The sequence below is a fragment of the Sapajus apella genome, unplaced genomic scaffold, assembly GCF_009761245.1.
Source record: "Sapajus apella isolate SASKATOON/1434 unplaced genomic scaffold, GSC_monkey_1.0 scaffold68, whole genome shotgun sequence".
Lineage (NCBI taxonomy): Eukaryota > Metazoa > Chordata > Mammalia > Primates > Cebidae > Sapajus > Sapajus apella.
Genome location: NW_022437008.1, coordinates 2333331 through 2345888, shown reverse-complemented (window position 1 = coordinate 2345888; position 12558 = coordinate 2333331). Strand labels below are relative to the sequence as shown.

Here is a 12558-nt window from a genome sequence, read left to right as displayed (position 1 = left end):
CGAGGTGCGCAAGTGTTTGTATGATGGGAGCCCAGAGTCGGTCACTGTTTTGGGGGCTGAAAATGGGTCGAGGAAGCCTTTTTGGGTGTACAGGGGACTCTGGGAGTTAGCTAGGAATACAAAAGAGGGCACAGCCTGTGTGAAGGCCTTACTATGAGCCCTGATTACTGGGGTGCTCGCACTGGGGAAGGAGAAGCCGAAAGCGAGTTTACGGCGACCGCTGCACAGAAGCCGCTGCGAGGGCAGAGAGCTAGGGCCAGGGTCGGTGTGTCGACCGGCTGGAGAATCCAGGCACAGTGCGCGTGCGCCGAGCTCCGGGCGCAGAAGGGCTCGGGGGCGGGGCTACGTGGTTGCGTTACGCGTCGCACGTCGCCGCGCGCCTGCGCTCTTTTCCACGTGCGAAAGCCCCGGACTCGTGGAGTTGCAGACGCCGCGGACTCCGGAGGCGCACAATCCAGGGCTCATGAAGCCAGGTCAGGCCCGGGTGGGTGTCCCGGGTCAGGGGCGGAGGCCGGGCGGGAATCCAGGTGCCAGGCCAGAATCGGACGGATGGGGCCTTGACCTAGGGGGCAGAGGTTCTGAGCTTGGGTTACGGTCTCGTGGGAAGGGGGATCCTGGTTCCGCTCTGGGATTGATCCTGAGTCCAGGAGGTTTAGGGGTTTGTGACTGGCTTCGGAGGTCGTGAGTCGAAGGCCTTGGGCCTGGCATTGGGGGTCTTGACCTGGGGTTCGTCTCATTGAGGCCGTCTAATAGGGACTTTGGATATTGGGCAGGAGGCGGCACTTAAGGGTCTTAGCCCAGAGTCTGGATCCTTGGATCTCTGGTCATGGGTTTTGGGAATCAAGCTTGGGTTGGAGCTGGAGGGTTCCTGACTTTGGGTCCCGGAGCGGGGTGTGGGAAGCCTCTATTTGACTCTGTCGCTGCCGCCACCACCATCCTCTTATCCCCCAACCCAGCTTCTCCGAGTGGGCTGGAGTGGACGAGGACTCCCCGCTTGGCCGTGTGCGGCGCTCTCTGGCTCACTTTCCCGCCTTCTGCACATACAGGGGGGCGGATCCCCGGGGATGGAGTGGAGATGTGGGGCCTAAGATTTCCACCTCCTCGGCGAGGCTTCACAAGCCCGGCATTAGACCGGGGTGGTGGGGTGGGTGGTTGTCACAGGACATAAGTAGTTTTATTTTTTCGATTTTCCACTAGATTTTGCTGAACCCACTCCCTTCATGGTGGAACGATGAGGGTCCTGGCTTTAACAGCAGAAGGGCCTCATTTCAGTGTTTCAGTTCTGGGTCAGCTTCTTAGCCTGCTGTGTGACCTTAGGCAAGTGGCTTTACGTCTCTGAGCCTCAATTTTCTCATCAATAAAATGGCGGCAGTTAGGATTAAGCGACGCTAAAAAAAAAAAAAAAATAGCACAGTGCTTTACGTATAATAGTATTGGCTCTAATTGTTACCTTTATCTTTCTCAAAGAGAACAAAATTAGGATCCCTCTCCGTGGTGTCTTAAGTGCTTCCTCCATCTCCTCGCCTGCCCAACCCCCACTCATTTGTGTGAGAACTTGCTTCAGAGTTCGGAGAATTTTCCACCATGGCCCAAGGGGTCTGTTTTGCTAGTACAGGCTTTCCTTCTCGTGTGTGTGGAGATGGGGGTCATTTGGCAGGAGATTTGCCCTTCTCCTAAAGCTCCCTTTCTCTTCCGCGTTTGGGGATCTGCTGATGAAGTGGGGTAGGGGATGCTAGGCCAGGTATCTCTCCTACTGAGATCCTGGCTTGCCTGCAGGCATCCTGGTCTGTGATTCCCTCAGGAATGGAGGATACCCCTTCTTCCATCATTCCTTCATTGCGTGGTAGAATGTGAAGCTGTGGAAGTTGTCAGGTGTTAGCTCTTTAGTAAGGATTTTTAGTCTGAGTGAGAGAACCCTTTGGGAGATTTTGAGCAGGGGCATGGTGCAGTCTGACATTTTAAAAAGGGATTCTTGTTGCCTCGATGTGTGAAAGACTTCAGGGTGGCAAATGTGGAAGCAGGCACCTCAGTGGGAAGTTTGTTGCTGTAAGCTGGGAGATGGTGTGGTGGACCAGGATGGGAGCCGCGGATGTGCTGACAGTTTTACATGCTTTTGAAGACAGAACCAACAGATTGTATGTGGGTATGTGAGCAGAGTCAAGGATAACCAAGGGTTTGGGGGTGTGTAACTGGAATGATGGAATTGCTGTTTTTGAGATACAGAAAGCTGCGGAAGCAGAGCAGATTTTAAATCAGGCGGGTTTGTGGACTCCCCTTGCTCCCTCCCCCCAAAAAAAACTTACTGGAAAAGTTTGTGTGAACATTTGTTTTCTCTGAGGAGTGGGTACTTTTGGTACATTCTTCCCCAAAAGCTCCAGGACCTGAAATGGGTTGAGATGTTGTGAGTATCTGGGATTGAAAGTTTACACGCATGCCCACTGTGCCCCATCCACATGCCAGCACTTCCCAGGACTCTTTTTTTTTTTTTTTCTTTGAGTCTTGCTCCGTTGCCAGGCTGGAGTTCAGTGGCGCGATCTCAGCTGGCTCACTGCAACCTGCTCCTCCCAGGTTCAAGTGATTCTCCTGCCCCAGCCTCCAAGTAGCCAGGATTACAGGCGTGTGCCACCATGCCCAGCTAATTTTTGTATTTTTAGTAGAGATGGGGTTTCATCATGCTGGCCAGGCTGGTCTCAATCTCTTGACCTTGTGATCCGCCTGCCCCAGCCTCCCAAAGTGTTGGGATTACAGGCCTGAGCCACCGCACCCAGCCGAGGATTCTTTTCTATTAGGTCTGGGTTGAGAGTTTCATAAGCCTAGCTGTGGCATCTCCCCTAAATGAAGATCCTGGCTTTGGACAACTGTTGTAGGGTTTGGGCAAGGAAGTGATGAGATCTGAGTTGCTGTTTCAAAAATAGCACCTTTTAGTTGCTGTGTGGAAAGTGGACTGTAGAGGGAGTAGAAGATAAAAAGTCAACAACTCCTGCTTATGTTTGGGAGTTTTGAAAATGAAACTGTTCATTTTATAAGATCAAATTAGGAGTAGCTATTAAAAGTTACATTTTCATCTTTAATACTATTAAGGTACATGAAGAGGGAGAGGGAACTCATTCTCCTGAGTCTGAATAATGACGGTCAAACTATGTGCCAGATAGTATACATGTGAAGTGTTCTGTGTGTATAAGTCATTTAATCTTTGCAACCCTATATGATGGGCCGTGTGTGTGTGTATGTATATTATTATTATTTTTTGAGACAGAGTCTTGCTCTGTTGCCCAGGCTGGAGTGCAGTCATGTGATCGTGGCTCACTGCAACCTCAGCCTCCTGGGTTCAAGTGATTCTCCTGCCTCAGTCCTCTGAGTAGCTGGGATTACAGGCACGCACAACCACACCAGGCTAATTTTTGTATTTTTATTAGAGATGGGGTTTCACCATGATGGTCAATCTGGTCTCGAACTCCTGACTTCATGATCTGCCTGCCTCGGCCTCCCAAAGTGCTGGGATTCAGGCGTAAGCCACCATGCCTGGCCCTGTATTTGTTTGTTTTTGAGACAGAATCTGTCTCTGTCACCCAGGCTGGAATGTAGTGGCACCATCTCGGTTCACTGCAGCCTCCACCTCCTAGGTTCAATTGATTTTTGTGCCTTAGCCTCCTGAGTAGCTGGAATCACAGGCACGTGCCACCACGCTTAGGTTATTTTTTGTATTTTTAGTAGAGACAGGGTTTCACTATGTTGGCCAGCCTGGTCTTGAACTCCTGGCCTCAAACTGTCCACCTGCCTGAGTCTCCCAAAGTGCTGGGATTGTAGGCATGAGCCACGGCGCCCGGCCTGGCACTGTATTATCTTTATGTCTTACAGATGAAGTTTTCAAAACTCCTGTGAAGCTTCCTTATGCACTAGGGTTGAGAGTGGCAATAACATTGGTGATCCCTCCATATGGGATCCTTGTGATCAACACTTCCTTGGTGATCTGATGGATCACCTACCTTCTGAACACACAGAGGATGCTTTCTCCTTGAGGCAGGGCCCACGGTTTAAGAATCCTCAGCAGATGGTGCTCATTTAACATTTATTGAGCCCATACTTTGTTCCAGGTGTTGTGCAGGGTTCTGGGGATGTGGTGGTGATCAAAACAATTAAAAATCCCTGCCCATTTGTAGCTTCAGCCTAGTGAGGGAGGCAGGTGTTAATATTACAAATGCCACATGTGATGAGTTGAAGGGAACTAAATCAGGGTAAGGAGTTGTTAATAATATTACAAGTGCCACATGTGATAGCTGATTTGAAGGGAAAGAAATCAGGGTAAGGGTACGGTGGCCAAAGTAGGCACTTCTGAGGAACTAACGTTTCATGAGAGACCAGAATGCAATGAAGGAGTGAGCGAGCCGTGCACATGTCTACAGGAACCGGGCAGTGAGTGGGAACAGCACATGGTAAAGATTTAGAAGCTGGACTGTGTATGCTTGATGGGGAAGGGCATGGGGCTCAGGATAGAGAGAATGAAGTCGGGGAAGTTAGCGCAGGCCAGATCCCCAAGATGATGGTTCTCAATTGGAGTCACCTGGAGAGCTTTAGCAAGACCTTGTGCCCAGAACAATGAAATCAGAATTTAAAGCCTAAAGATTTTAGGCTTTGACTTCAGGCTTTGTAAGCCCAGGGAAAGGCATTTTTTTCTTTCATTTTGAATGTGGTAGAAAACCAGTGGAGGGATTTGGGCAAGGACATGGTGAGATGTTACTTGCTGTTTTAAAACAGCACTTATTAGCTGCTGTGTGAAAACTGGGCTGTAGAGGGCGTAGAAGATAAAAAGAAAACTTTTGATTATGTTTGGGAGTTTTGAAAATGAAAACTATTCACTTTTAAAGATTAAATTAGGAATAGCTATTAAAAGATACTTTTCAGCTGGGTGCGATGGCTCACAACTGTAATCCCAGCACTTTGGGAGGCCGAGGCGGGTAGATCACCTGAGGTCAGGAGTTTAAGACCAGCTTAACCAACTTGGTAAAACCCTGCCTCTACAAAAATAACGAAAAGGTGCAGCCATCCTTAAATGACCGTTTGTTTTGCTTTTTCTTGTTTTTCCCCCGAGCTGAGAGAGACTTCTTTAAGCTTGGAAGCAGGGAGATGAGTTAGGGATGACATGCTGTATTTCACTCTGTTTTGGGGTTGGGGTTGACACTTTAAGGTCAGGAGTTGGGGGTATGAAGACGTTTCCAGAGTCTAGGGGGCTCTATTGTCACCGTCTGTGCTCGTATGCAGGGCTCACTCTTCACAGTAATTCATACTGGCATGGAATGAATTCTGTGAATCTGCTATGCAACCAAGGAAACGAGGATATTAACAGTAACCTGCATTTACTCATGTACTCCTCCCCTGTCCCAACCTCATGTTAATATCTCCTTCCCATTAACAGGTATCATGAGTTTAGCATTTCTCATTCCCTTGCCCCTTTTATTGGGAATATGATTGTGGCTGGACATGGTGGCTGATGCCTGTAATCCCAGCACTTCAGGAGGCCAAGGCAGGAGGATCACTTGAGCCAGGACCTGGAGACCAGCCTGGGTAACATAGTGAGATCCCCATCTCTACAAAAAAAAAAAAAAAAAAAAGAAAAAATTTAGCCAGAAGTAGTGGCACACACCTGTAATCCTAGCTACTTCAGCGACCGAGGCAGGAGAATTGCTTGTGCCCAGGGGTTCAAGGCTGCAGTGAGGTATGATTCTGCCACTGCTCTCCAGCCTGGGCAACATAGTGAGACCCTGTCTCAAAAAAAAAAAAAAAAAAAGCACTAAGGAAAAAAAAATTATTATGATTTTAACATTTATTGGTCTGTTGTATATAACAGAAGATCATATTCATGATCTTGATTGTGTCTTCTGTTTTATTTGTCCATTCTGTTGATGGACATTTGTGTGAGTCCTGCTATTCTTTTGCCGTAGGCATTCCTGGAAGTGTGTCCTGGTGCACACGGGCACATGTTTTTAGGTTTTTCTCCTGAGTGGTATTGCTGGGTACAAGGTTGTTTAACTTTTTAAGCTTCATTGCGCCGATTCCTGTTTCTGTTTTTCCACCACAGGTTTCAGTCCCCGTGGGGGTGGCTTTGGCGGCCGAGGGGGCTTTGGTGACCGTGGCGGTCGTGGAGGCCGAGGGGGCTATGGCGGGGGCCGAGGTCGAGGCGGAGGCTTTAGGGGTCGTGGACGAGGAGGAGGCGGCGGCGGTGGCGGTGGCGGCGGCGGCGGTGGTGGCGGCGGAGGAAGAGGAAGAGGTGGTGAGTAAGGTTGGCGAGGGGTTATGGAGGAGGCCTTGGGGCCGGGGGTGGGGAGGGCGGAGATGCAGGATCTTCCTCTCCTGTTGTACCCCTCCTTTATAGGTGGAGGCTACCATTCTGGTGGCAACCGGGGTCGTGGTCGGGGAGGAAAAAAAGGAAACCAGTCAGGGAAGAACGTGATGGTAGAGCCTCATCGGCATGAGGGTGAGTGAGGAAGGCCAGAGCTGGCTGAGCTTCGGGGCAGGAAGGGGCCGGGGGTCCTCAGGCCTGCTCTGATCCCCTCACCCAGGTGTCTTCATTTGTCGAGGAAAGGAAGATGCACTGGTCACCAAGAACCTGGTCCCTGGGGAATCAGTTTATGGAGAGAAGAGAGTCTCGATTCCGGTGAGACCTGGGCCCCTGTCCAAGCCCCCAGGGGCACAGCTGAGCGTGTAGCCAGTAGTCTGGTGTCTGCCCTCACCCTGTGTCCTGCACATGACAGCTGGAGGATTGTCATAATATGTAAACCACACTGTCTGGTCCCTTCCTCACCCGCCTCCTGTGACTCCCCACTGCCTTCAGGTTCGAGTCCTGACTCTTCACTGTGGCCTCCAAGGCCCTGCACATTCTAGTTCCCCCTCCCTGCTCCCTGGCCCTGTCTCCTTCTGTCCCCCCTGGCCAAGTGCCCTCCAGGTCTGTGGGAGGCTGCTTTCTTATCTGCTTCTCAGGCTGCCTCACACCACCCTGTGTGTCAAGGCAGCCTGCACCATGCTTCCCTGTCCTGTTATCCCATGTCATTTTCTTTGAGGCCAGGGGCTGCCTGGGCCTTTCCTAATCGCTTTACCTCTCCTGGGAATGTCCTTCCTCAGATAACTTGAATGGCCCTTTGCCTCCTTTGGTGGTCTGATTCGGAATCTGCCTTTCACCCCCTCCCTGGTCTCCTTTCTCACTTTCACCTGCTCCTTGCCCTGCTTCCCAAACTTCGTATCTTCTTTCCTGGCTTCCTCTTCTCTCCTTGACACCTGTCACCATCTCATATGCCGTGTTATATTTAGTTAGTTTGGTGACTACTCACGCCTTCTGAGCAGGCATCCCCTTGTCTTGCATCCCCAGGGCCTAGAGCAGGGTCTGGCCCACAGTGGGTGCTGGCACAGTGCGTGTTTGTTGAGTGAGTGCTGGTTTTACTGTTACTCTGTGTGTATTCTCTGTTACTGCCCCTTGAGTCAGTGACCTCCATGAGAGGGCAGCAACTGCATGTGTCATGGTCACTGCTCTGTACTCACGTTGGGTTCTTGTGCAGTGATAGAATGGCCCAGTTCCTTTCAAGGGCCCTGGGGTTAAGGGCAGTGAGGTCCTGCGGAAGAGTCTAGCACTGACTTTCATCCCCATCTCTCTTGGTGTAGGAAGGAGATGACAAAGTCGAGTACAGAGCCTGGAACCCATTCCGCTCCAAGCTGGCAGCAGCAATCCTGGGTGGTGTGGACCAGATCCACATCAAACCGGGGGCCAAGGTGCTCTACCTCGGGGCTGCCTCGGGCACCACTGTCTCCCATGTCTCTGACATCGTCGGTCCGGTGAGTGGGTGGATAGAGAGTCGGGCAGGAGGCAAAGGCTGCCTCCCCTCTGCCAACCTGGAATATCAGGGTTTGACTGCTCGCCTGCGCTGTGTGACTTAGGGCAAGGCCCTTTTCTCTCACAGTGCCTGTGAGTCAAAGGAGCAGCTTGAACCAGATAGTGTCATTTAACCTTGCTCCTGGGTTCTTGGCCTCAAGGGAAGAGACGTGGGTGTGGGGTAACCAACCTTAGAGAGACAGCTGGGAGTATGGATACCAGACTATTTGATTTGATGGCCCTCTTTAAAATGTTATGCCCCTAAAACCTGCTCTTCTGGTTTCTTTAGAAAGAACCAGGAGATCTCATGGTTTCTGAGCCTGCGCTTCTGCGTGGTTGTATAATAGGCTTTCCGTTTAAAGGGCCCCTGGCACCTGCGTGTCCCACTCCGGTACCCTTTGTTACTTTACATGTTTATAAGCTGTTGAGTGTAGTGCCTTAAAACCCTAGGCTTTGGCCGGGTGAGGTGACTCATGCCTGTAACTCCAGCACTTCGGGAGGCTGAGGTGAGTAGATCACCTGAGGTCAGGAGTTCGAGACCAGCCTGACCGATAGAGTAAAACCCCGTCTCTGCTGAAAATATAAAAATTAGCTGGGCATGGTGGCGTGTGCCTGTAATCCCAGCTACTCGAGAGGCTGAGACAGGAGAATTGCTTGAACCTGGGAGGCAAAGCTTGTAGTAAGCCAATATTGCACCACTGCACTCCAGCCTAGGTGATAGAGCAAGACTCTGTCTCTGGGGAAAAAAAAAAAAAAAAAAAACCTCAGGCTTTAATCAGGAAAGTTACCTAACCTATCCAAGCCTCAGTTTACCTCTCTGGAACAAAGACTTGTGAAGATTAAATGAGTTAATTTCCATAAGGAGCTTAAAGCAGTGGTTGACCCATTGTTACATCATCTCTGTGCCTTGCTTCCTGGTTTTAACCCTTTGTTGGGAGCCTAGGCTCTCAGATCAGGCAAATGGGATTGGGTACTTTTGCTACCTGATGAATAACCCTTGGCCAGTGACTTTATGACTCTGGACCTCAGTTTATTCATGTGTAAAAAGGATATGATAACAATAGTGGTAGGGTTTTGGCCGGGCGCGGTGGCTCAAGCCTGTAATCCCAGCACTGTGGGAGGCCGAGGCGGGTGGATCACGAGGTCAAGAGATCGAGACCATCCTTGTCAACATGGTGAAACCCCATCTCTACTAAAACTACACAAAATTAGCTGGGCATGGTGGTGCGTGCCTGTAATCCCAGCTACTCAGGAGGCTGAGGCAGGAGAATTGCCTGAACCCAGGAGGCGGAGGTTGCGGTGAGCTGAGATCGCGCCATTGCGCTCCAGCCTGGGTAACGAGAGCGAAACTCCGTCCCCAAAAAAAGAAAAAAAAAAAAAAATAGTGGTAGGGTTTTGATTTTGGGGTAGGAAGAGATGCTATATATAGTCCATGGGCCTAAAGTAGGCACTCCATACATGGAAACTAGCATCATGATTGTTCTTTAATTTTTAATTCATTTTAGGATGGTCTAGTCTATGCAGTTGAGTTCTCCCACCGCTCTGGCCGTGACCTCATTAACTTGGCCAAGAAGAGGACCAACATTATTCCTGTGATTGAGGATGCTCGGCACCCGCACAAATACCGCATGCTCATCGGTGAGGGGTCTGGAGGTGGCCCCGGTGGGGTAGGACAGGCCACTGCAGGCTTCCTGGAAGAAGCCAGTAGACCCCTGATTTGGATGGAGTTGGAGTGGATGAGCAGACCTCTTGAGTTTGCAGGAATATAAAGGGGTAAGGGGAGCTAGGTGAGGCTGTGGAGGCAGCAGCTTGGCTTCAGAGTCTTGGAAGCTACCCTTGGAGGGCCAGCCTCCTTTCCTTCAGTCTCCTCCCCATCTCCTAGGTCTCTTGTACTTCTTGCCTCCTGTATTTATTACATTGCCCCTGCATAAAAGCCTCCTTTGGGGGGTCCTTATCGTTGTCTGGTGAGAGCGTAGCCCAGAAAACAGAAACTGAGCATGGCTTGACCCAGAGGGGCCCATTATGAATATTAATGACTTTGCTTTAAAAAAACATTCAAAGGTATAATGTAAAAGTTGAAAAGCCTTATGAACCACCCCCAAGAAGTAATTAATGAGAACAATTTGATGTCTGCTTTTCCCAAGTTTTAAATAATCAATTTTCATTTTACCATCTTTTCATTTTTAAAAAGTCACACTACCTTAAACATTTTCATTCTGCTCATTTTTCCCTCTGTGAGATTTTCTTTTCCCCATGTACTCGTACCATCCCCCTTGTTCTGCAACTTGTTTTCATTTCACAGCCCTGCAGACACCCTTGCCTGTAAGTGTGCATTTACTCTTACTTGTCGTTTTGATGACGTGTCTGTCTCCCCACCAGACCTGGGAGCGTCTCGAGGGCAGGGTCCAGGTCTGACTCGTCTCTATGTCCCCCACGCCCGGCCCAGGGCTGGCCACAGAGTAGGTGGCAACCATGGTTTACAAGAAAAGTGAATGAATGATGTGACTGTGGGTTTTGGATCATTTTGGGACGCTGTGGAGGGAGGGGGACCAGTGGAGGTGGGGAGTGAAACTGGAGGCAGGGAGAATCTCCCAGGAACCTGCTGGCGATGGGCATAGGCCCCATGGGAGGATCCGGGATGATCTCTGTGACTCCAGCTTTTAACTGCAACCCCTTTCTCCTTAGCAATGGTGGATGTGATCTTTGCCGATGTGGCCCAGCCAGACCAGACCCGGATTGTGGCCCTGAATGCCCACACCTTCCTGCGTAATGGAGGACACTTTGTGATTTCCATTAAGGTGCGGGGTTTGGAGGAGTCTAAGATGGGGTGGCAGTGCTCTAAGAAGGTATCTTCTCTATCTATGTCTGTCAAATGGCCACCCAAGACAGAGGGGCCAAGTCTGCAAAACTATAGCTTTGGATTTAAAGAGGCTGGAGAGTGCAGTGGTTAAGTACAAATTGAGTCTGACCATCAGAGTTTATTTTTATTTTTTATTTTTTTTATTCATCTTGCATTGGAACCATCTGAGTTTAATTCCAGTCTGCTGTGTGACTGAACAAGTTACTTGACCTATATGCCTCAGTTTCTTCATTTGTGAAATAGCGCTATTAGTGTAGTCTTTTTCAGGGTGGATGACAGGATCAAGTTAGTCAATATATGTGAAGTGTTTAGAAAAGATCCTGGCATAGAATAGATGATAGATAAAAGCTAGGCGCGTCTTTCTCGACATTATTATTTGGCAATAACAGAGAACTCTCCCATGTACCCTTCACAAGGTTCACTACTGTTAGCCTTTTGCTACATTTGTTTTTTTATTCTCAACTCCATTATTACTATTATTAAAGAAGAGGAAGTAGAAATAAACCCAACAATACTGGGTGTAAAATTTAAACACATGCTTTTAGATAAATAGCACTGTTTAAGGCTTCTTGCTTCAAATCCAAAACAAATTAAAAACTTTTTTTATTTTGAATTCGATACAGAGTCTTGCTCTGTCATCCAGGCTAGAGTGAAGTGATGCAATCTTGGCTCACTGTAACCTCCACCTCCCAGGTTCAAGCAAGTCTAATGCCTCAGCCTCCCGAGTAGCTGGGACTACAGGCGTGTGCCACCACACCTGGCTAATTTTTGTATTTTTAGTAGAGATCGTGTTTCGCCATGCTGCTCAGACTGGTCTGGAGCTCCTGAGCTCAGGCAAGCTGCCCGCCTCAGCCTCCCAAAGTGCTAGGATTACAGACATAAGCCACTGCATCCAGTCAAAAACTTTTTAAGTTAAGTCCTTTATCACGTTTCCTAAACCCAAGGGTCTTAGCCCGTTTTGTGCAGCTATCACAGAATGCCATAGACTGGTTAATTTATAATGAATGGAAATTTATTTGGCTCCTAGTTCCGAAGGCTTTACAGTCCAAGATTGGGGGTCTGAATCTGGTGAGGGCCTTCATCCATTGGCAGAAGGGTGAGCAAGATAGAAAGGGGGCATAATCATCTTTTTAATCAGGAACCTGTTCTTGTGATAATAGCATTAGTCTATTCAGGAAGGCAGAGCCCTCATGACCTAAATCATCTCTCAACTCTTGCATTTAAGGGATAAGTTTCCAACAGTTGAACTTTGGGGGACACATTCGAACCATAGCACCGAATTTTACTTGAATTACTAATGAAAACATCGGGTTTAAAGAGCACGCAAAAGGAAGACAGTGCAAAGCCCTGTTGTAGACATCAATCAGTCCTTTCTCCTCTGCAGGCCAACTGCATTGACTCTACAGCCTCAGCCGAGGCTGTGTTTGCCTCCGAAGTGAAAAAGATGCAACAGGAGAATATGAAGCCACAGGAGCAGCTGACCCTCGAGCCATATGAAAGAGACCACGCCGTGGTCGTGGGAGTGTACAGGTGAGCAGGGGCCCAGCAGTGCACCAGGACAGACATCTCTGTCCCTTGCACCCCGAGTGATCCTGGGGACCTTTCTTCATCATCTATCTTCCTCTCACAGGCCACCCCCCAAGGTGAAGAACTGAAGTTCAGCGCTGTCTGGATTGCGAGAGATGTGTGTTGATACTGTTGCACGTGTGTTTTTCTATTAAAAGACTCATCCGTCTCTTATGTCTGCTGCTCATTCTGCTCCTTGACCTGTTGACACAGAGCGCATGCACCCCTGGTCAATTTTGCGGGGTTGGGGGTAAATTCTCACCCGGTCAGTCAC

At 49.3% G+C, this 12558-nt stretch overlaps 1 protein-coding gene across 3 annotated transcripts; it reads left to right on the top strand.

The window, feature by feature from the left end:
- Positions 1-357: 357 nt before the first annotated feature.
- Positions 358-12455, top strand: FBL (fibrillarin). 3 transcript variants are annotated; one of them, XM_032248809.1, is made up of 9 exons: positions 358-473; positions 6077-6268; positions 6371-6472; positions 6558-6652; positions 7651-7821; positions 9364-9496; positions 10544-10656; positions 12103-12248; positions 12349-12455. In XM_032248809.1, exons 1-9 carry the CDS (start codon positions 464-466, stop codon positions 12371-12373), a joined length of 987 nt encoding a protein of 328 aa, XP_032104700.1. In that variant the 5' UTR covers positions 358-463; the 3' UTR covers positions 12374-12455. The 3 variants fall into 3 exon arrangements, with proteins under 3 accessions (XP_032104700.1, XP_032104701.1, XP_032104699.1); XM_032248808.1 differs by lacking the exon at positions 358-473 and adding an exon at positions 1972-2143; XM_032248810.1 differs by lacking the exon at positions 6077-6268 and having other exon boundaries at positions 394-473.
- Positions 12456-12558: the final 103 nt, after the last annotated feature.